Below are 23,113 nucleotides of genomic sequence, written 5' to 3'. Positions count from 1 at the left end.
CCATGTGGGATCCTTTGAGGACGTAATGAATTTACGAAATATGTGACTCTATCCAATGTCTATCCAGTGCGTACTATCGGGGGTATTTCGAATCAGAAGGGCAATATACAAACTCAATAGCCACCCACGAAGTCACTCCATCTTCGTACTTCTGGTGGAATGCCTTCTTTCCGTGGCAATTTCGCATTCATACATTGCGCGAAAAGTAACGCCGTCTAGTGATGGATACTGTTAGTGGCAAAGCTGGAACAGGTCGGGGGTGTGAGTCCTACCTTGGGTTCCATGAACAAGGGGACACCAAAATCTACGGCATTCCTTCTCATCACGTAATTTTCGTCCAAGAGGCTTTCAGCCCTTTTGTGAGCCAGATTGAAAACTCCTCTGATGTCATACTTCTTGAACACGTCCCTCAGAGCCCGCTTATCTTCTTTCGGAAATTCGATAACCTCTACTGATACTCCGCCGTCAGCCTCGGTCTCAAGGTATGTTTTAATGTCGGGGGACGCCGCGAAGAGCTTGAAGCCCAAAGGGCTCAGGTAATTAACAATCGAAGGCAGCTCTGCCATTGAGATGTCGCCGCCGAAAAGAAGTCCTTCTCCTGGTTCTGGCACCCTGAAATTCATGGTTGATTGTAGCGATGTCCAGTAAGCCTCGATCAAGTCCTTGCCAAAACATGCGATCTCTCCTGTGCTTGACATCTCTACCCCTAAGAATGGATCTGCACCAGCCAGTCTTGTCCATGCGAACTGAGGAACTTTTGTTGCTAGATAATCTCGTTTCTGGGCCATGAGGTCTACTGGTTCTGGGACATCCCGATCTACCAGCGCCTTGGTGGCTACGTCAATAAAGTTCGTCCCCAGAACTTTGCTCGAGAAAGGAAACGATCGCGAGGCCCGAAGGTTGCACTCAATAACCTTCAACAACGGCTCCGCACCGCCGGGGGAGGCCGCCTTTATGATTTGCATATTGAAAGGTCCAGTAATGCTCCACGCTCTGGCGACCTTCTCAGCTATTTCCTTCACACGTGCCATGATATTCGCATCAAGGCTGGCTGGTGGCAGTATAAGGGTAGCGTCGCCGGAGTGTACACCCGCTGCTTCGACATGCTCACTAACGGAATGAATCAGTAATTTACCTGCAGATGCTACAGCGTCGACATCAATTTCTTGTGCATTTTCGATCATCTTCGTAATTACCACTGGATGATTGGGAGATACTGCGCTTGCTGAGAGCAATTTGTCCTTCAGCTCTGCTTGGCTATGAATGACGCTCATAGCTGCGCCAGAAAGAACATAGCTTGGCCGAACAAGTACAGGATAGCCGACTTCTTCAGCAAAGGTTTCTGCATCCGACACGGAAGTGAGCTCTTTCCAAGCAGGCTGATCAACCCCAATGCTGTCAAGGATTTGGGAAAACTTATGGCGGTCCTCTGCTTTGTCAATATCTAGGGGATCCGTTCCCAGTACTCGAGCTTTTCCAGTTTCTTGTAGACGGAGAGCAATGTTCTGCGGAAGTTGACCCCCCACAGACACCACGACTCCGTTAGCCTGTTCAAGCTCATAGATATCCATCACTCTTTCGTAGCTGAGTTCCTCAAAGTAAAGCTTATCGGCGGTGTCGAAATCAGTGGAATAGGTTTCGGGGTTATAATTAATCATCACGGTTTTCTTACCCATTGCCCTTAATGACAAGGTAGCATTGACTGCGCACCAGTCGAATTCGACCGAGCTCCCTATGCGATACACACCGCTGCCAAGGATGATCGTCCCGTGATCATCGAATGTCACATCGTGAGACGCCGCATTATACGTTGTATACAAATAATTAGTACTCGCAGGATATTCCGCAGCAAGGGTGTCAATTTTCTTGACGAATGGGCGAACCCCAAACCCTTTACGCCTTGCTCGAACGTCGTCTTCGGTGCTTCCAACACATTGCGCTATCTGCTTGTCTGCAAATCCCAACTTTTTCGCTTTCTGAATTAAATCCTTGTTTAGACCGAAAAGGCTCCCCACATCTTCGAGCCTATGGTGCATGTCCGCAATGCCCTGTAACTTGTACAAGAACCATTTATCGATTTTGCTTAATTCAGCAATTCTTTCGACTAAGTAGTTCTCGTGTAACATGGCCTGACCGACTGCAAGCCATCGTCGATCTGTTGGATTTTTGAGTACCTCGTCCAAGTTGTCAAACTTGTCGCCTTGGAAGCCTACAAACTTCGGGTCCACTTGTCTGATTGCTTTTTGGAATGATTCCTCGAATGTTCTGCCAATGGCCATGACCTCTCCTATCGACTTCATTGAGCTTCCTATATCACGATTGACATGTTGGAATTTACTGAGATCCCACCGAGGGATCTTCGTGACAATATAATCTAGACTAGGCTCAAAGTTTGCGGTAGTTGTCTTAGTGACTGCATTTGGTAACTCCGGCAAAGTGTGACCCAGGCCAATCTTGGCTGCTGTGTAAGCTAAGGGATAACCTGTAGCCTTCGAAGCGAGGGCGGACGACCTGGACAGGCGAGCATTGACTTCGATCACCCTGTAATCAAGTCCATCCGGTTGAAGTGCATACTGAACATTGCATTCACCGCATACTCCTAAATGTCTCACGATCTTGATCGAAGCACTTCGCAGCATATGATATTCTTCATCACTCAGTGTTTGACTTGGAGCGACGACTATACTATCACCAGTATGTGTTCCAAGTGGATCAAAATTTTCCATATTACAGACCGTAATGCAGTTGTTGGCGCTGTCTCGAACGACCTCATACTCAAGCTCCTTCCATCCTTTGAGTGATTTTTCAACAAGGATCTGAGGTGACAAGGTAAGAGACCTTGATGAGAGATTCCGTAGTTCCTCTGGATTGTTGGCGAATCCAGAACCTAGCCCACCTAGGGCGTATGCTGACCGCACGATGATAGGATACTTGACTTGCTCAGCCGCTTCCAATGCCTCGTCCACTGTTGTGCAAGCAATCGATTCAGCAATGGGTATGTCAATCTCTTTGAGCGCTTTGGCAAACAAGTCTCGGTCTTCGCTCGTCCTCAGAGTTTGGATGCTGGTTCCCAATACCTTTACTCCATACCGTTCGAAAACACCCATGTCATCCATTTTGACTCCTAGATTGAGCGCTGTCTGGCCGCCGAACGTGAGAAGTATGCCATCGGGACGTTCTCGTTCTATCACATAAGTCACGTACTCTGGAGTGACAGGCAGATAGTACACTTCGTCTGCAAGCTTGTGATCTGTTTGTATGGTTGCTATATTCGGGTTGATAAGAATGGATGCAACATTGGCTTCTTTCAGCGCCTTTAGGGCTTGGGATCCTAAAGTTCTTCAGTCAAAGGGGTTGGTCAAAAAGAGGAAACCTTGAGCGGAGCTTGATCTGTGCTTTTTGAATGCTGAGTACTCTTCACTCACCCGAGTAATCGAACTCCCCAGCCTGGCCGATGCTCAAGCCTCCGCTTCCAATAACAAGCACTTTTTTGACATCTACGAGACTCTGATTCTGGCTGAGAACTCCACTCTGCATGTAGGCTTGTGCGCTCGGTGCCGGTTGTGCCAACTGATCATTTATTGTAGATCTTGATAAGAGCCGTCGACTCTGCATTTGATATAGTAGTTTCTGCGGTCGAACATTTTTCCAAGTCACATTGAAAGTCAAGAACGTGCGTCTTGAAGATGCAATGGTGCGGCAAGAGGCGGGCCTGAACATGGGGAGTAAAGCCCCCACGGCTCCAGGACGAGGAGCCATTGAGCTTATGTGAAGCAGCTGCGTTGCAATAAGGCCAAGTCAGGATGAAAGCTGCATTCAGAATGTATGGTGTCAATTGTAGCGGCGGTGGTGGGTCACGGGTCTCAAATTGGTTGGGCAAAGGGCATGACAGGTACTTCGAACTCGGAGGGCTTCGCTGTAGAGACGATGACCTCCAGAAGAAGCAAAGTTTCCAGACAGCCTCTAGCACAGCATTCGATAACTCGTGATGCTTTCAAAACTGATGATCAAGGCGAATAAACATTTGCAAGAAAGGCGATATCGGACGTCTGACCTTCGAGAGCATTGAATCATTTTTGCAAAATTTTCAGAGCTTTGTGCGGGCCCTCCCGGTGGCCACAGCGACCCCGCAGGCCTCCTCTAGAGTAGGCAGGTACAGCCTTAGCGGTCCAGCCTATAGGGTTCCTTTCGGGCTCCACCCCCTAGAAGGGGGCCTGGCACTGGACTTGGCATGGCCATGTTCCGACTGACCAACCCTCCAGGTACTTATATATTGAATTGCTCTAGACACAGTTTAAATGTCGAAGACTAGACTAAATTCGCTACGCACAGAATGGGGTATGTTCACTATACGAAAACTCCGCGCTATATCTTCAAACATGCAGCAAAATAGGTAGTATGTCAGACTGCGTGACGAGACATCGGGTCGCCCATGTTTGCGGTCGTTTCCGTGCAACCCATTTCCAGACTAGCAGTCTTGATCAAAGCTTCGACATCCGTCGAGACTGACGACATTCTTGATATCATTGCTCGTAGAAATGCTGCTAACATATACAATCTCTCCTCCCTTCGAATCTGGTCGTCCAATTGCTCGAAGTCATCATAACCTGCATCTACGAGCATTTGAGAGCGCTCATCTTGGATATCCTTCAGTGCCTTCTCGATCATTGCTTCATTTTTGGCTTGCAGCTGAGGCCTACGGCGATGGGTCAAGCCGTGGGTTTGAATCCAATCACGCAGCGTCATACGAGCTATCTGCTTGACAACATTGCGGTTTGTTGTCAGCGTTGGATAATAGCCAAACTGGTCCCTCATTATGTAGAGGGAGACAACGATCCCCGCCAAATCGTGCGACTGCGCCATACAGCAAATAATCCGTTCGTAAAGTTCTTGGGTAACAGATGCCTTAGCCTCCTCTCGCTTCCTCCCGCGGAGCGTTTCTAGCCAAGCCATTTGCTCGCACATGATCCTCCGAGGGCTTGGGAACTCGAAGGAACGATCAGGACCCAACGCCGCGGCTTTGTTGTGAGACTCCGAGCATTCCCAAAGACAGGCAAAGGTCACTAAATCTGGTTGAATTTGACATTCGGTCATGCCCTTGTAGCTCTGCCACACCAGGTCGTATTTGTGCTGACGACGACCCATATAAAGGAGATCATTCATCCAGTAGCTGTTGGCCGACAGCTCTGCCTGTTCCAAAGCCTTTTGCAGATGTTCTATGTGCTGATACCTTCTTCTTCGCGCATAGAACTGGAGAAGCAAGCAAAAGGTTTCGATGGTAGCGCATGGAACTGCTCGCTTAACTTCTTGTGGAACAATAATGGTAGCTCCGTAGTCAGAAGCTGTAGAGCTTGCATTAGGCAGAGGTGCTGTAAAGCCTGAAGTTCTGAGTTGGACGAGTTTGAGCCGCTGATGAATCATTACCCAGGCCATCCGTTCAGCTTTGACTTTCCGCGTATCACTTGCAGTCCTAAGCCAAGCTCCAATGATTCCGTTGAGGTGTTTCGCATCAGGGGGGATGCCTCGCTCATACATGAGGTCTACAACTGCAGCTGCCGAGTCCGCTTCATCCATCCCAATGAGCTTCTTGATCCAACTTGCATAAAACCATTTGTTCTGGAAGCGTAGTGGCAAGACCGTCATGCTTCTCAAGGATATCTCATTCAACCCTGGGGCGTCAAGTGCATTGTGTTGCAGTTCGCTGAACATCATGGACTTCCGATAAATATCAAGAGAATCTTGGCCACTGCATTGTCCAGTGAGCATCATGTCCTTGAAGACAGCCAATGCTAGATCTGCTCGATTCCTATGCAGAAAGCTCAAGTAGACACTACCGTAATCCTGCATCGTGATATCAGGTCCTAGCTGCAGCTTCAACTTAAGGTACAACGCCCAGCCGTGTTTCATACTAATATCGTCCTTACGCTCTACCCAAGTGTCCAGTATGGGGATGAGAATGCGCGACTCTGACTTGTCGCCAGACTTAAGATACTCCGTAGCTATATCCTCAGCTTTACCAAGATCTCCTTGAGAAGTGAATAGCCTTACTCCCAATAACTCGTATTCAGTAGATGCACGCTCATCATTCTCAAAAATCACTTTCAGATCTTGCCATTCCTGGATGGCTTGCCGATGGCGTCCCTCAAAGCGCAGAGCCTCGATGTAAAGCATGATTTGATGGGGATGAAATTCATTCTGAGCAACCCTCATATCCTCTACCAGCACAATCAGATGTCTCGCCCAGTGTGCGTCATCTTTAGCAGCAGCTATCGCACGGGATTCGTAAAGGACGAGCCAGGCCTCAGGAGGCACAAGGTGCAAAAATGGCGGAAGAAAAGCTTTGCAACGAGCGTAGGACATCCAAAGTCGCCGACGTGACGTATATTGTTCCAGTTGTTTTGCTGCATTACGAATTTTTGTGTTGAGATTTCGCAAATACGTGCTTTGCTGGGGAGGCAGGGTCCATTTGATTTCGAGTCTCGGTAGATACTCTGCAAGCGCTAGCTTCTCTTGCTTTCTCTGTAACTCTCGTTTTTCGATCTCATTCCTTACGGCTTGCTGATCCTCGGGTGATAGTCCGTGGATCATAGAATCGACCAACCCCTTGCCAACAGAGCCTTCCTGCATCTCCCGTAACTCCTGATCAAGTCTGTCAATCTCATTCTTCAAGGATTTTATCTCTGCTTTATCCTCATCATCAATGTAATGCGTATCTGGATCCGAGAGCCTTCTCTCCTTGGACCATGGGGTAAGTTGCTGGTACCACCGAACTACAGGTTCATGTATAGGTGTGTTCGAAATTGGCACTCTCTGATTGGTACCATGATCGTTGATAGGCGACTCTGCCTCTACTTCTTCTAACTGAGAATACTTCTTAGGTACCGGTACCCTCAATACCCTCTGTCGTGGGTCGAATTGCGTCTGAGCAGACTTTTTTTCACGGATAGGGAGTGTCCGTAGGAATCTCTGTGGGGAACGTGTGGCGTGGATCGCATACTGCCGAATGGAACGTATCTTACAGCGACTTTCAACTTGGAAGTATACCCCTCGCATGAATCAAGGGTGTCGATCATGGCATATATCAGACTTAAAGATCGAAGTGTGAATGACGAGAAAGAAGTTTGCCAAGCATCAAAGAAAATTAGCGCGCAAGGCACGTGACGTCGTTTATACGCTCTAAGTGAACGCGTCTACTTTCCCTCCTGAATGAGATTCGGCTTTGTGTGCTGCCCTTTCCCAAGATGTCAAAGTCACTCGATCCTAAGAACCTGCTCTGCCGAGCAGTCAGGTGATTGTATCACCTTCACCTTTTAGTATGGCGAAGGAATTCGACGTAGCTTCGACCCAAGCATTGCACAGGAAGCCTTTGGTGCTAATTCTGAGATAGCCTTGCTATGTTTTCGCTCCCCATACAGGGCTTGATAGTGATGTCAATACCTCGAAGCTCAAGAAGAGTCGAGCCGAGGCTTACTCAGAGTCAATTTTATTCCCCTTTCTACCACTCTTAGGAGGTGCCGAAAGTGATGAGCAACGCTATTCCCGTCGAAATACTTTTCAGAAGCTCTGGCAACCTCAGGCTAATGCTTTCAAGGTTGGCTACCTTCACTGCAATGTCGGCCTTAGCTAAAACTTCCAGAGCGTGGTTGATTCCATGAATTTCAATGTCGTGGACGAACTTCTTACCTTCATCAAACAGAAATCCCTATGCTTGTAGGTTGAGCTACACATTCTCTTTGAGCACAATTTTTGATAGTGAGATTCAGCCCTTACGACAAGATTCCTATAGGGATCTTGACTTGTCATCCTGGAAGCCGTGTCTCCTCAACTCTACTCGCCACTGTGGGGGAGAATCTAGACAGCAACCAGCAATTTCTTCAGATTGAATTGCAGGCATCACAAACGGTGAATTTGAAAAGTTTGCTAAAGAATGTCATTCAGATTGCTGTCAGACAAGAGCGTGCATTTGCTCATGGACATCTTAATGGCGACATTCCACAGGGTCCTTATCTTAGTTATGACTTTCAAATTCTTTACGACATTGTGAGCCGCCAAGCATTGAAACAAGTTTTATTGCTCTTTCCAGATGGAGAAGCATTGTCCGGAGAAGTTCTTTCTGATTTCATCAACATACTTTCTTCCTGGCGAGATCGAATCCCGTTTGTCCTATTTTTTGGCATCAGCACATCAGTGGAATTGTTTCAATCGAAGTTCACCAGTGAAGCTATTCAATGGCTTGAAGGGCAAGCCTTCAAGATTCAGCATATCGATGTCGATCAGCTTCTCCTAGCTAGTAGCAAAATCTTGGCGAATGATGAGGATATTAATGAGGCCGACAAGGGCACTACCACCTCGCCAAAGGTGTGGCCTGGTCCACGCCTTCTTAAATCGATCTTTGACCGGCAGAGAGTTACAATTCAGTCACCAACTGCTTTCGTTTTTTCGCTAAAAGTCTGTACTTCACGCGCTTCTATCGCTTAATGCTGAGAGAAATGTAGTACGCTTACATGTCCCACTTCTACGCAAATCCTTGGACAGCTGCACTTGCGCATGACCACGAAGGTACATCGTTTGGTTTGGAACAATTACAAGCATTGCGCTGCTTGCCATCTTTTAGGAGGTAAGCCTGCCACATTCAAATTCTCTGCATGCAGCACCAATCAAGATCCTAGGGAGTGTGAGCGGCTGCTAGATCAACATCGTCATTCTGAAGTTAAAGATTACCTGGATAACGAAAATGCCTTGGTAAGATTATTTGAAAAAGGACTTAATCATTGCAGCATTACACTCACGTTGATAATCAATGCGGTATATGCATTGCATGCCTTGCAAAAGAGGCTAACAAAGGAATCTCTCCCATGGTCAAAGGTCCATATTTTGGCAATGTCCGGCAAACTCGTAGACTCGGATTTCTTGGTTGAGCTTCTCTCGTTTTTTAAACAAGTCTCGTACAGGAAAATGCTGGCGATACTCGAAGACCTTGAGGATTCTCATATGCTGCCTGAACTTGTAGTCAAGGAGCTCGCAAATGTTCATCAGGAGTTACTGCAGCTGACTGTCGAGGAAGATGGCGATCTTAGAAGCGGGCACGATCTTCAAACCCATAATTTTCGAACGACTGTGGTCGCCCAGAAGGTCGAGTTGAGCCAGCAAACAGCGAAACTCACAAAAGCAGAGGCAGAATATACGAAGCTCCTCAATAGAGGCCATGCTCTTCTGGAACAATATCTTCGAGATACACTAGTGGACCCCAGAGGAATATTTCCATCTGAAGTACTCATCTATGATCTTCCCTCACCACATCGCGAGACATTCATGCCACGCACTCGCTCAATGGTTGAATGCGGCTTGTCCCAACCTCAATATTATCTCGGACATCGCGAATATCAAGCGTCAGAGGACGGGCTGACACCTGCGACTTCTGCTCTGTATGAGATGTATCTAGAGGGTGGTAACCTCATCAATGGCGCAGATATTTGGTCTGCTTTTGAGACTTTTGTTGGGCCCAAGACTAATGACACAGGGTATCAACAAGAGCAAACACTGGTCTTGTTCACAAGGGCGCTGTCTGAGTTGAAATATTTGGGGTTGATCAAGCAGAGTCGGAGAAAGGCAGACCACCTTTCTAAAGTGGCGTGGAGTGGTCTCTAGGGTCTCAACATCTATGGACCACCCGAAAAGCCTTATCACTTGGTCAACTTTCGTCCGATATCACTGTTCAGTCACAACAACATGAACGAGTCAGATAGATATAGGTAATGTCAGGCAGGGTCGCTAAGAAAGTGGCTTTATGAAAGAAATCTTTTACTGGCGCTTACTTTGCTTTGAGTGATGTGACGCACTAGCAAAGGCTCTCGCGGAGCTCGAGCAAGGTCATCTCAGATATCGTTCACCCGTTGAATGATATCGCTTGCCTCAATCGGTCTCCCCTCCTCAATTATCACGGCCGCCTCTCTGTGAGTGCGCCTTCGTTGCACCGCCTCGGCATCCTCGTCTACGTTTCTCGCACGCTCGTTCCTCTCAAGAAGCATGGGCTCCGATCTGCAAAGACCAGCTTCCACTAGGCTAGCCGCCGTTACCTCGTCCGTCCGTGACAAGTTACTTAAATTGCTGATAATATCTTTCAATTCTGGGGTATGACAAGGCTTTCCTCTCTCACCATTAAGAATGCGGGAGACGACTAGGGATTTCTCATTCTGAGGCTCATCCTGGAAGGGATAATGAGCAAGCCAGTCGCAAACCAAGCCAGCATCTAGGAAGCGACGTATATTCCATCTACGAGAATTTGAGATCAGAACGTGGGTTACTTGAAGAGCAGTCATCTGGGCTTCCGATGGAAATTCGTCGCGAGCATATGCTTGATGTAGACTAGGCAAAAGATTCCGTAGGCAAGCTACCACGGCGGATGCGAACTCAGGCTGCCACCACTTAGCAGTATCCCCAGAGCGCCAGGGCTCTTCAGGCACTAGCAGGAAGTCAGATTGAGCGATTGTCAGACGGCATCCGACATGGCTTACTAACAAAGAACAGCACCTTCAATGCCTGATGACGTTGCCCACTATTCGAGCTAGCCAGATTTCGAAGAAGCAGCTTCCATGCTGTATTCGAGTTCAGCAAACGGTCTTTTAGGATGTTACAGGATCTGCTACGGGTCAGTAATGGGCTGCAGAGATCATGTGAAGGCGTACGCCTCGCAAAGGTCCGGGTTTGGCGAATTGGTCAATTCCACAAGAGTTTCCAGCTTGATAGCTATGCAGAAATCAGTAGGTGTTAGACACGAGCTTCTGGCGCTCTGACCATCCTCTGTCTCTTTATCTACCTGTCCCGGTGTCTTTTCGGGCTTCTTGATCTCAACGGCATCCCGAAATTGCTGTAACTGGGACTGGATCCTCCATATTGCAAACCCACCCAGACCCACTGCTAATCGTGAGCGAGAGAAATGGCCAGACACTTCATTGAGACTGGCTACCCATAGAAACGCATAGCCATATATCCGAATGATCTGAGATTGTCATGCCTTACATCTCTCTTTGCTTGTGGGGAGAAGCCAAGTAGAGAATATGCACAGATCTGATAAGACTAATCAAAGCGTTTTAGACTTTTAAGATAATTTAAGCTTTTTGGTTCCGTCGGCAGTTTTACCCGGTGATCGATATCCTGCTCTTGCTTATTGCAAATGCGTACTCCATATGGGCTGCTGCCATGGCACCTTCGCAGCTCAAACGGCTCAAAAACTCCTTAAGAGAGCAAGGTATTGTCAGGCCACAGAAATCAAAAAAGCAGAAGAGACAAGCGAGTAAGAATGACGTCTCAGAAAAAAGCAGAATACAGCGCGACGGCACCCTACGAAGCATTCGAGAGCAGTTCAATCCCTTCGACATCAGAGCGACGGAGAGGACAAAATTCGAAGTTGCTAATCCAAGGAGGAAGACAATTGTCAGACGGCCTGGCGTCTCCAAGGAGACTGGCGAACAGAATGTACGTGAAGCGGTCTCAAAGTACCCTATCAACATCGCTTACTAGGTCGTTGTCTAGAGGCGGAAGACGCTTTTGGTAGAGATTCAACGTCGGAAAAAAGTCGGCGGTATTGTGGACAGAAGGTTCGGGGAGAACAACCCGTCGATGACACCAGAGGAGAAAGCAATTCAGCGATTTGTTCGAGAAAGAGAAAAAGGAACGAGAAAAAGTGCAGTCTTCGACCTCGAAGATCCAGAAGAAGATGCAGAGCTCCAGTATTTTGGCCAATCCTTGTCATTTGGTAACCTTAAGCCTACGGACGACTTTCAGGCAAGCGACCTTTCGGGCTCCGAGGCTAACGCTAGCGAAGGAGATATAGATGATAGGCCAGCAAAAAGAAGGCGGTATGAGCATGATGACCTGAGCGAATCTGGAGAAGAACCTCAAGGACAAGAACGAGCTGAACGTCCAAAGAGTAAGAAAGAAGCCATGGAAGAAGTAATTGCGAAATCGAAGTTTCTCAAGTACGAGCGGCAAAAAGCCAGAGAAGACGATGATGACCTTCGTACCGAGTTGGACAAAGGGTTGTCTGACTTCTATGTCACATTGCGAGGCAAACAGCGTAACCGGATAGCGTCACCAAAAACCATTACAGAGGGTCTTGAGAATGGCGATATGAATCCAGATCGACTAGCTCTGCTCGAGGGCAAAGATCGGTCGAAAGCTGATCAAGAATACGATCAACGACTACGTCAGATGGCTATAGATAAGCGTGCTCAACCGACGCTCCCAACCATGACTGAAGAGGAACAATTGGAAAAACAAGCTCAGATTCTTAAAGAGCTTGAAGCTAGGAGAGTCAGAAGGATGCACGGCAATTCTGGCAGCAGTGAGTCTGGTGAGTCTGACGGAGAAATAGAGCCAAATGGGCTCTTGAATGGCGAGAGCCAAGACACTGAAGCTTTTGGAATTGGGAATGGCCTCTCTGCGGAGCCAAAGCAGTCAAGCCTTGACGTCGAGGATGAGGACGAATTTTTCATTGAGGATGACTTGATAACGAATGACTACTCGGACGCAAGCTCTCTTGACGAGACTGATAACAAGCTACTTGCTAGTTATGTTCAAAACAATGAGGATGAAGAATTCTTGGGCAATTTGCTTTCCGGGGAGGATGCGGGTAGAACAGATGTCGACGGCCTGACATATGTTGCAAAGAAAGTTCAGGAGAGTGTGGACGGTGTTAGCTTCGTATTCCAGTGTCCCGAGACACATGCAGAGTTTCTACAGATTGCCCAAAATGCAAGCCCGCAACACTTACCAACTATCATCCAAAGGATACGTGCTTTGTATCACCCTAAGCTAGCTAGCGATAACAAGTTGAAGCTAGCTAGATTCGCATCAGTCCTTGTGGATCACATTCATTACCTTGGCGAACATCCAGAACAAACCTTGTTCATTGTACTCGAAACTCTGATTCGACATGTACATTCCTTGGCTAAGATGTTCCCAGAGGATGTTGGTCGCGCCTTTAGATCATATTTCAGAGCTATCCAAGATGAGCGATCTGATAATTTGTCAAGCGGTGACCTGGTTCTGTTTACTGCTATTGGGTCTGTCTTTCCAACGTCAGACCATTTCCACCAGGTAGTGACGCCAGCAATGTTGTGTATGACTCGATACCTGAATCAAAAACTTCCTCAGACTTTGGAAGATCTTACAAGAGGGACTTATGTTGTCACTCTTTGTCTACACTATCAGAAGCTCGCGAAGAGATATGTTCCGGAGGTCGTGGACTACCTCCTAAACACGCTGACTGCTTTGATACCAGTAAGAGGAAATCATACCTCTTTTCCTTTTCCTTCTCGCAACACTCCACAACCGTTACGCATGCAGTCCGCCGAAATCTCAGGCGACTACTTGCGGAGCTCTCTGGCTTTCACCGACACCATAGGCAGTCCGGTGGATGGCCGACGCAGTGACGAGGTGAAGCATATCCTTCTACGGACACAGATAGAGCTAGCCAGAAACATGGCAAATTTGTGGAGCTCTCTAAAATCCTTCTGCGAAATTGTAGACCCGGTCTACCACGCTGTGCGTCGTATCGCCAGCAAAGTTCATGCTGATATGGTACCCAATGCTCTTCGTAAGCAAGCACGGCTGGTGTCCGACGAGATTCATAATATGCTACTACAATCCCTTTCGAGCCGCAAGCCTCTACGCTTGCACAATCACAGGCCACTACCTCTCAAAACCTCCATTCCCAAATTCGAAGAATCATACAATCCTGACCGCCATTACGACCCGGATCCAGATCGGGCAGCCCAATCAAAATTGAAAGCGGAGCATAAGAAAGAGAGGAAAGGCGCATTGAGAGAGTTAAGGAAGGATGCTAGTTTCACAGCGAGACAGAACCTCAGGGAGAGGAAGGAGAAGGATGAGGCGTATGACAAAAAATTCAAGAGGCTGGTGGCGGAGATCCAGGGAGAAGAAGGACATGAAGCGAAGGCTTATGAGCAGGAGAAGAGGTTGAGGAAAGGGAAGAAGTAGGTGACGCAGGGTGAATAATGATCGTGAAATCCTTCACAAATCTCAATATTGCACCTTTTGCCATGCATTGCTCATGAAGTTTAAGAAAGGGTGGTTTTGTGTCTGCCCGTTGAAGACTACGACGAAGATGTCGCAGTTATTGTTGTATAAAGAGCCAGGCTTCTTAAGTTTTCGTGGAGGTATATCTCGTCCTTCTATCAGCCAGCTAAAGCATAGTACTGTGCTCAACAACATATTCAAGACTTCTCATTTGACTTTGGCAGCGGCGAATATGAGAAGTATGGCTGCCGTTGAACCATGGAAAATATCTGCAATCATTCTCCATTCCTATTTCTTCTGTTTTTCCTCATTGTCAACCGTATAGTTAGCACATTCAAATTTCGACCAAAATGGAAGCACTCAAAACCCCTGAGCAAACAGCGGCAGAGGAAGAGCAGGTACGATTTAACGTTCAGCAAGGCCCAGGAGGCTGGCCAGAAAGACATGAAGAATCCGAGAGACACCTGCCATCCTCCAGGTCTGAGGAAATATCAAACGAGGAGCTTTGGCTACAGATGAATGACGAGGCGTTTCGCGAGTCGCTGCGAAACCAGCCAGACATCAGAGAGCCCCCTTGGCTAAGTGTCAGAGAACGGTCGTTAAGGTCTAGGTTTGAGTAAAATATACAGACGTCTTCTTGTAAGTTTTTCCGTCGAAGTACTTGTCCCATTACATTTCTGACGCTTTTAGCCACCGGACTTGAGTCGTAGTGCCAGGGGCATGTCCCAACGTTCACAACACCTGCTCCCTTTATGACTCTTCCTGCCTTTGCGCCACCGCATACCTTCCCAGTTCCTCTTACCTTGGATACTGAGCCTGGGTTCACAGTATCCCTTGATCTCATAGTTGTCCCAGCTTACTTAGAGCCGCCGGATTTCATGAGCCAGCCTATTTTTCACATCGAAACAAGGCCCAGATTTCCAGGTATGCGGACTTGTAGCTCGATTAGCGACAATTTTGGCTGACCTGAACCTCATTGAGCTGTCATGCCGCCGCCTTATCTGTTACAATCTGCGTTGTGGACGTATCCGATTTCCAATATCAGCGGTCCAGAAATCCCAAAAATTAATGTGTAACAGCAAGAAATGCGCCAACGTCCACTTCTCAGGCATCTGCAGTAGACCTACCGCCTTCGATGTCGTCCGGAGAGGAGTACTTAGATGACCTAAGGTTGAGTACAGACAGAGCGCACCATCTCTCTACCTTGCCACGTGCCTCTTGGACCACACAAGAGTACAATGATAATCATAGACGGCTGTCGAGACGGTCGAGTCGCCCAATAACTTCGGAGCCTGACGGCCACAATGGTACCACGGCAGATCCTAGGGAGAATTCCGTAACACAATACCCGTTGCGGCCAAGTAAGCCACAACTCACCCCCGCTCCAAGTGAGGGAATATCCAATACCGGCGTGCAAATTCATATACATCGGCAGTACTTGGAAATAGGAAGCACCCGAACAGAAGGTGCCCAAGGTCGCGATTCTACGACTGCTAGTTGGGATCAAGATGAATAGCAAGCGTATACGGAGCTGGCGTGTAAGTGAAGAGCTTCTGTGAGGAGTTGATGCGTATTTGGCGCGGCGTTCTAGAGCGACTTTCGTTGAGGCATTTCACTGGCCCGTATATTATTGACCGATCGTCATCACGGCCTATTAAGAAATGAGACACCTGAGATGCTTTGCGTTGTGGCACCGCCCTCATTCCGAAATGGAATCTTATCACATCATCTTGCCTCCAGCATATCTTCATGAGTCTCTCAATTTTCTGCAGAATCCAAGTAGCTCTTCAGTCCCCTTCACCGCCTCTGGCATAAGTGATTTTGAGCCTCTTTGGGCCTTTGATCTCATCCTCATCTCCATCGGTATTTCCTGCACTGCTCTTTTTCTTCTTGTTCTTGTTTCCTCCTGTTGGCTCTTCTGTGCGTGGCGTTTCTCTACCGCTGTCGCTTGGGCCAGGGCTGACTTCTCGCATGAAACTGACACTACTTCTACTGAAGATCCTGTCCGCATCCATGGTACCGCCTTTTCTTCGCGAGGACGTACCCACGTTATTTGCAGAAGATGCTGTGGGAGCAGTGCTTGTACCCTTAATGTAATTGTCAAAGCCTTTGATTATATTGCCAGCTGATGTCTCTTCGAGATACGATGATTCGTAGCGATATATTTGGTCTTCGATAGCCGCCTACCGAAATTAGTGAATGGTTCCTGCGAATTACGGCTATAGCAAGGTGAACCAAAACAAAAGCAGAGGTATATCGTTGAAGCAGGGGGCAGCTAACCATGTTCTTGTCTAGAAGTCTCTTTTTTTGAAGTGTCTCACGTAAATCTTTACGTAGCTTCTCATAGTATGGCAACCCACGCGTTGAATCATTATTTACCGAGTCTTTCGGATTGTTGGTTTCAGCCATCTCAAAAGCATTCGATGTGCTCTATTGCGTTGGAGAAGTTCAGATGCGTGCCTCTCAATATACGTTGATCGATACAACGTGATATTGCACGTGTCGAAGTTGAAGGACACAAATGCAAAGTCTTGCTACGTTGCCTTGCTAACGCTACCGACTCTGGTGACATCGCCTGCAGCGGGCGCTACGCCTCGGACCGTCAAGCTGCCCCACGCCGGGATGCAGTAGTCCTTTTCGGGACTCAGTCCCGATACTGCCAATATGTGACCATAAATACGCAGTTCTGGCCGCCGGGTGTGTCTGCCATGACGCTCCGCCGTTCCACCTCTTCGCATCACGCTCAGAAGCTACAAGTCTGCAAAATGGATAATCATGAGCATATGGGGCATGGCGGAATGGGATCAGATCAGCCTATGTGCAACATGAATGTCAGCGAACGCTCTTGCTTCTTTCTCCTGCAATTTCCACCTTGGGCCGCTTGCCCAAACTTTCATATTCACTCTTTCCACGGGACTAGCTGACCGGACTCACCATGCGTAGATGCTATTCACATGGGACACAACAAATCTCTGTATCGTGTTCCATTGGTGGCGAATTACCGGCCTGTTTTCGCTTGTGGTATCTCTCGCAGCGGTGGCCGTTCTTACAGCAGGCTACGAACTTGTACGAGAAGGGAGTAGGAGATATGAAGCAAGGAGTCAGGAACAAACGAAAAGCCTTCCCAGTAGGTGATTTCCAATTCATGTCGATCATTCAATCGAGCTCGAGCTAAAGTCTCCAAAGCTGATGACGACAACTCTACTACGCTTGCAAATGAAAGAAGCTCACTGTTGTGGTCAGGGAAAGGCGCTAGCCAGCAAGAAAAGCGAGACAAAGTTGTCAAAGCCGCTTTCTATGCAGCACAAGTATTTTATAGCTTCTTTATCATGTGAGTCTACCCACAACTTTGTTGATTTTACTGCAATTCCACCTGACTCGGCGCTTAGGTTGCTCTTCATGACTTACAATGGCTGGGTGATGCTCTCCGTTGCTGCAGGAGCTTTCATAGGCTATTTGGGTTTCAGCAACTCTCCTGCGACTAAAGACGTAGCTTGTCATTGACGCAGAAATCTTATAATGTTGATGGAGAATGAGATGCATTGTCACAATTGATCCTTAGGTGATGTCTACGTCGTCGTCGAAGCCAAAATTAAAGTTGTCCTGTCTTTTGTTCTCTAAATCATGACCGTCTCCAAGTTCTTGCCACATTCTTTTTGCCGGGACATGATTGCCTCGCGCTTGCTCGAGCCCCTTCACGAGCAGCTTTGGATATGTCTGCCTCATTCTCTCAACAAATAGGTTATAAGGGCTCTGTATGGCTTCAATGAACCCGGACACTTGGTCAGATTTATTCTTCATGAAGTCAAGCACATTACTCAAATGGCTTTCGGGCACGAAATTCTGAGTCACAGCTATGCTCTCCTCTAAGTTCACCACAAGGTGCCACCACCCGCTTGGGACATGTAGTACTTCGCCTGCGCTGCAGATCCCTTCTTTGCATCCTGGTATATCCCGCGCTTGGGCATGAAATTCAAGGAACCATTCTGCTATGCTCAGAGGACTAGTTACTTCGCTCTGATCTTCGGACACAAAGACACCTGGCGGTAGTGTTGTAGGTGGAAAGAGGATCCAAAATTTGGAACCACGAATCACGGAATTCCAGGCAGACGTCGCATTTGGATCTTTATGGAACGTGCTGCCACTACGCTCCGGACCAATGATGAGCCATTTGTGATCTGGTCTCTGTTCTCCTAGGATATGGAACAGGTCAGCACCAAAACAAGATGGTGGCGTGTAGGAACCGGTCGTCAGGGCCATCTTGTCCGCAAATGAGCGATCAAATAGGTATAGCGGCGACTCGTCCGTGTTGTTTCGCATATATTGAATGTATGTTCCGAGTGGCCAATCTACTGCTTCTGCCCGAAATTTTACCTCATTATACTGGTTACCAAGCTTCTCGATAGACCAATCTGCAAAAATAGGCCAGCTCTTAACAGGGTCTGTAAGAACAAAAGGCTCACAAGTCCAGCTTTCTTCGAATTCGGAGTGATTGAGGTTGGGAAAACGTGAAATGACGTTTTTTGCCGGGATATTGGTATACTGAGACAGCAGGATATGTGAACAACGAAATGGTCGGTGAAGTGTGTCTGAAAAAAGGCCTGAGCAATCGACCTTGAAAGAATGAGAACTAGGAATCGTCAAATAACTAGTCCGCCACGTGCCTGACCAGCTACTTATGGTACGTTCTGATCTAGCAGACACCTCTCAGTGAAAGTTCGACGCCACAATCAAGGCAGAGAATAGCAAACATCGTGTAGAGCAAACAGGGAGAATAAGTAGATCCCACTTCAAGCAGGTCTCGAATGTGAATCTATCTGACTTTTCAGGAATACAATTGCAGATCAACATTTATGCAAAGGCAGCATTGCACGGTTCCAACACAGAACCTGTGTCTGACAAGGATTTTGCTTCACTAAGAGCGAAGGGCAGATGCTATCAAGACTGCTGAGGATGCAATGTACAATTTTACTTACCCTACAGAAAGTGTCTTCCACAAGTCATCAAAGCTTACGAACCCATACAAAGCTTTGCATGTGGCGGACACACATGTGAGCGACGAAACATCTAGCCACTCGAGGATTTTCAAGAGTAAGTCATCGGAAATGACGGCAAAATGGCCTGCCGCAGCTTTGAGGTTCTTCTCCGCTATATACAAGTTACCCAAAGGCTTCACTCCAAGCGGATGTGTAGCTATGGTAGTATCCTCGAGCTCATCTGCGATGGTGACTCCATCCGCATTGAGAATTCGAGTCATGGGCTGAGTCCAGCTCAAGAGGTTCTAGAACGTGAATGCGTTGGGAGATTGGTAGTGTTAAGACGGAATGGTGACTCAGGTCAAAAGCCCATTTCATCAACGTGGTGGCGGATGGTGCGCCCCTTAACGATAGAGGATAGCCCGTTGGTTCTAAAAGGTGTTTAAGGTCTTCGGTGGCGGCAGGCGAAAAAAGCTTGGCGTCTGCCGCGTCTAAAAAAATTTCCTCACGCCCACATTTCAGCTAAGACTTCTGCCTCTTTCAAATACACCTTCCCCCAAATATCCAAGAAAATCCAACGCCTCGATATCAGACCAGCACTCTTGGAAGAGTGCTCTGATATCAAACGCACCGCAAAGACTTTTAAGCGACGATTTGGGTGATAGCCAACTAGGCTTACATCCACCAGAGCAATCTCCAAGACCAACCCAAGCGCTCATCAAGATCGCGGTTGAAGACTGTGGTCGCCTTGAAACTATCTACAAGCATGGCTACCGATAAAGGTCTCGAGGAGATTCCTGAGAGTACGTTCAGCAGATATTCAGCATATTCATCCATCCTCAACATATTCATACGCTTCGCCTGAATAGATTCTGACTTGACCCTCGTGTAGCACAAATCGAGTCCAACTATGACGAGGTCACCGACTCATTCGACTCCATGAGCCTGAAGTCTGAGCTTCTTCGAGGTATGTCCTATATGGACTGAACCCGAGTTGCGAGGAAAGGCTGACAGATACTAGGCGTATATGCTTATGGTTTCGAACGTCCCTCTGCTATCCAGCAGCGAGCTATCATGCCAGTCATTAAGGGTATGTGGGCCGTTTCTCAAGTCTTGGAATTCTTGAGCTCATCTTCATACAGGATCCGATGTCATCGCTCAGGCGCAATCTGGAACAGGCAAAACCGCAACATTCTCCATCTCGGTCCTCCAGAAGCTCGATCCGAATATCAAAGCATGTCAAGCGCTTATACTAGCTCCAACGCGCGAATTGGCCCAGCAAATACAGAAAGTGGTCGTGGCCATCGGCGATTTCATGTCTGTCGATTGCCACGCTTGCATCGGAGGCACCAGTGTGAGGGAGGATATGACTGCTATACAAAATGGTCCACAGGTCATAGTCGGTACACCAGGTCGTGTGCAAGATATGATTCAACGTCGTGTACTCAAAACGGACTCCATGAAAATGTTTGTGCTAGACGAAGCCGATGAGATGCTTTCTGTATGTCCTCTTCCTTCAAATCCGGGGAGGAATTGATAGCTGACCCCTTTCAGCGTGGTTTTACCGAGCAAATCTACGACATTTTCCAGCTCCTACCTCAATCAACCCAGGTCGTTCTTCTCTCGGCCACTATGCCACAGGATGTCTTGGAAGTAACAACCAAATTTATGCGCGACCCTGTCCGCATTCTTGTCAAGAAGGACGAACTCACCTTAGAGGGTATCAAGCAATTCTATATTGCTGTCGAAAAGGAAGACTGGAAACTCGACACATTATCGGATCTATACGAGACCGTCACCATTACCCAAGCTGTAATCTTCTGTAACACGCGGAGAAAGGTCGACTGGTTGACCGATAAGCTGACTGCTCGCGACTTCACGGTCTCTGCTATGCACGGTGATATGGATCAAGGCCAACGCGATCTCATTATGAAGGAATTCCGGTCGGGCTCCTCACGAGTACTCATTGCTACCGATCTTCTTGCCCGAGGCATCGACGTCCAGCAGGTCTCCTTGGTTATCAACTACGATCTCCCAGCAAATCGCGAGAATTATATCCATCGAATCGGCCGTGGTGGCCGTTTTGGTCGAAAAGGCGTTGCGATCAACTTCGTTACGCAAGATGATGTACGCATGATGCGTGAGATTGAACAGTTTTACAGTACCCAGATTGAGGAAATGCCGATGAATGTAGCTGGTGAGCGCTCATTTGAATTCTTGACTTGAAAAGAATATTAATCAGCTTGCAGATCTGATCTAAGTTGCACGACTGCTCGATACCCATTTCGCACTGCTTGGCGACAGCGACCTTTGGGTCGTCACAATATCATTAGTGCATTCTCGACATCAACTTACTAGAAGGAGAGAAAGAGCCTTAGTTTCAGGCTCTAATAGATGGCTGGCGAGATGCGCTGGCGACTTGTTGGTATTGGTATTCTCTTTTATGCTGCGGCACTTTTTCTCTATCATATAAAAGTCGTTTGCTTGCACGCGCCCCTGGATGCGAAGATACGGTTGCATAGAGGCGACAAAATGGCGTCGTGTATGTGGCTCGCGGCATTATTTGAGGGGTATTTCCCTTGTGCGTACTTTATCCTTTTTCATAGATCGCGAATAAAACACACCCAACGTCTTTCAACCTTACTGCCACTCAAGCAGAACGTGCAGATACCAGATTTGCGTTCATTAAAGCAGCTATCGTAAAAGGTTAACGAACAAGTCGCCCGTCACGTTTTCATCTTCAAGACACGTTCAATCATGGTAAATTCACGCAAACGTGCAACCTCAACACGCCCTACAACGCCATCTGCCGAGCAATTCCACCCCGAAAGCCTCTTATGGGCTTACCGCCTGCAAAAAGGGCATCGCCAAACTAACCAGCGGCTCGATGAGTGTCGATTCAACTTACAGACATCGATATCAAACACGGACACTGGTGTCACCGGCCTCCAAGGGGACGTTAAAGTGCTATCAGCTAATCTCAAAATATTGAGCTCTCAACAAGAAGCTTTACAAAGGCAACTTGCGGGTCTAGAACGCCAAGTCAAAAAGACCAATCCAAATGGCCAGTTGTCAACAAACATCGAAACGCTGGCTCAGGATCAAGCAGATGGACTCGCCACCCTAGGGCAGCATTTCATCTTTTTGAGAAGCGAAACACAATCAGGGCTAGCAACTCTACGTGCAGATGTCTCAACGCTCCAAGGTGTTGGTAGAGACAGGCCTCCACTAGCTAGGCATGGTGAGTATCAATCTCTTTCCCTTCTGAGGTAACATGACCGAGTCTTCTCACACTCCTTATGCAAGGTTCCCCTCACAATTCGGAAGCTACAACAATGGGCACGGATTACGCGAACCACGAAACAACTAGTAAAGCCGAGAGCGAATTCGACGCATTGCCCCTGCAGGGACATGAGCATCTTGAAACCCATCTTGAACTTGGAGGGACGATAATTTCGAATCGTCTTCGCAAACACGAAGAGGATTTATGCAAGTCTTTTATTGCTGGCCTGACCGAGCAAGGCTATCAGGCAGTTCTACGATCGAGACTACGGCAAGTTGGATGGACATGGGGCAATGTTAACAGAGAGATCGGTCCAATGCTGAGGAAAGGTGACCGGAGGCTGCGAGGTGGGAAAGTTAGAAAGGTTCCATAATTGACTTCGACGACACAGATAGTATCTGGGAAGCACTCTTTCGCATTCATGCTCCATGGACTTTCTGAAGTGATTGCGACGTGGCAGGCTGTGAGATTAGGTGTCTAGGAAGCTGTAAATCTGACGGGGGATATTAGATTCATTCAAGTTTGCCTCGTGGCAAGGTATCTCAGGCTCTCCTCGTAGACCTGGCATCATTCGTCTAGACCTTTGAGAGTTGGAAGCCTGTAGGATCAATGGTAGATTGAAAGCAGACAAATTTCTTTGTTCTTATGAGGCATGAAAGCTCTGATAAAGCTTACTAAGCACTTCCTCTGTACATTCCTACTTGCCCGATTCAGGTTAGAACAAGCCGTTGGCGTATAGTGAGAGCTACGGCTCTACCAAATCCGCTTCTTCACCTCAGACCCTCCGCGAAGGAGTCCGGTCCGGCTTCAATTC

The 23,113-nt window shown here is 47.7% G+C and overlaps 8 protein-coding genes across 8 annotated transcripts; 4 read left to right on the top strand and 4 right to left on the bottom strand.

The window, feature by feature from the left end:
- Positions 1-113: 113 nt before the first annotated feature.
- ARG4 (argininosuccinate lyase) lies at positions 114-3,615 on the bottom strand (the record flags this gene model as incomplete). The annotated part of the gene is made up of 3 exons (XM_044816867.1): positions 114-215; positions 273-3,331; positions 3,426-3,615. The coding sequence occupies 3 exons, from the start codon at positions 3,613-3,615 to the stop codon at positions 114-116; spliced, it is 3,351 nt and encodes a 1,116-aa protein (XP_044666232.1).
- A 786-nt stretch (positions 3,616-4,401) lies between these two features.
- On the bottom strand, positions 4,402-7,053 carry KY384_008377 (uncharacterized protein; the record flags this gene model as incomplete). Its single annotated transcript, XM_044816866.1, has 1 exon — positions 4,402-7,053. One exon carries the CDS (start codon positions 7,051-7,053, stop codon positions 4,402-4,404), a length of 2,652 nt encoding a protein of 883 aa, XP_044666231.1.
- A 188-nt stretch (positions 7,054-7,241) lies between these two features.
- Positions 7,242-9,648, top strand: KY384_008376 (uncharacterized protein; the record flags this gene model as incomplete). The annotated part of the gene is made up of 4 exons (XM_044816865.1): positions 7,242-7,288; positions 7,764-8,448; positions 8,496-8,559; positions 8,615-9,648. 4 exons carry the CDS (start codon positions 7,242-7,244, stop codon positions 9,646-9,648), a joined length of 1,830 nt encoding a protein of 609 aa, XP_044666230.1.
- A 1,551-nt stretch (positions 9,649-11,199) lies between these two features.
- On the top strand, positions 11,200-14,001 carry KY384_008375 (uncharacterized protein; the record flags this gene model as incomplete). The annotated part of the gene is made up of 3 exons (XM_044816864.1): positions 11,200-11,475; positions 11,533-13,281; positions 13,348-14,001. The coding sequence occupies 3 exons, from the start codon at positions 11,200-11,202 to the stop codon at positions 13,999-14,001; spliced, it is 2,679 nt and encodes an 892-aa protein (XP_044666229.1).
- Positions 14,002-15,827: 1,826 nt separating this feature from the next.
- KY384_008374 (uncharacterized protein) lies at positions 15,828-16,449 on the bottom strand (the record flags this gene model as incomplete). The annotated part of the gene is made up of 2 exons (XM_044816863.1): positions 15,828-16,223; positions 16,321-16,449. 2 exons carry the CDS (start codon positions 16,447-16,449, stop codon positions 15,828-15,830), a joined length of 525 nt encoding a protein of 174 aa, XP_044666228.1.
- A 1,149-nt stretch (positions 16,450-17,598) lies between these two features.
- On the bottom strand, positions 17,599-19,297 carry KY384_008373 (uncharacterized protein; the record flags this gene model as incomplete). The annotated part of the gene is made up of 2 exons (XM_044816862.1): positions 17,599-18,654; positions 19,055-19,297. The coding sequence occupies 2 exons, from the start codon at positions 19,295-19,297 to the stop codon at positions 17,599-17,601; spliced, it is 1,299 nt and encodes a 432-aa protein (XP_044666227.1).
- A 485-nt stretch (positions 19,298-19,782) lies between these two features.
- On the top strand, positions 19,783-21,242 carry TIF1 (translation initiation factor eIF4A; the record flags this gene model as incomplete). The annotated part of the gene is made up of 5 exons (XM_044816861.1): positions 19,783-19,819; positions 19,909-19,983; positions 20,038-20,106; positions 20,159-20,517; positions 20,571-21,242. The coding sequence occupies 5 exons, from the start codon at positions 19,783-19,785 to the stop codon at positions 21,240-21,242; spliced, it is 1,212 nt and encodes a 403-aa protein (XP_044666226.1).
- Positions 21,243-21,773: 531 nt separating this feature from the next.
- Positions 21,774-22,672, top strand: KY384_008371 (uncharacterized protein; the record flags this gene model as incomplete). The annotated part of the gene is made up of 2 exons (XM_044816860.1): positions 21,774-22,257; positions 22,323-22,672. The coding sequence occupies 2 exons, from the start codon at positions 21,774-21,776 to the stop codon at positions 22,670-22,672; spliced, it is 834 nt and encodes a 277-aa protein (XP_044666225.1).
- Between the last annotated feature and the right edge of the window lie 441 nt (positions 22,673-23,113).

Source organism: Bacidia gigantensis (genome assembly GCF_019456465.1).
Source record: "Bacidia gigantensis strain McMullin 20006 chromosome Unknown contig_295, whole genome shotgun sequence".
Taxonomy (NCBI): domain Eukaryota; kingdom Fungi; phylum Ascomycota; class Lecanoromycetes; order Lecanorales; family Ramalinaceae; genus Bacidia; species Bacidia gigantensis.
This window is presented reverse-complemented; position numbering and strand designations above follow the sequence as displayed.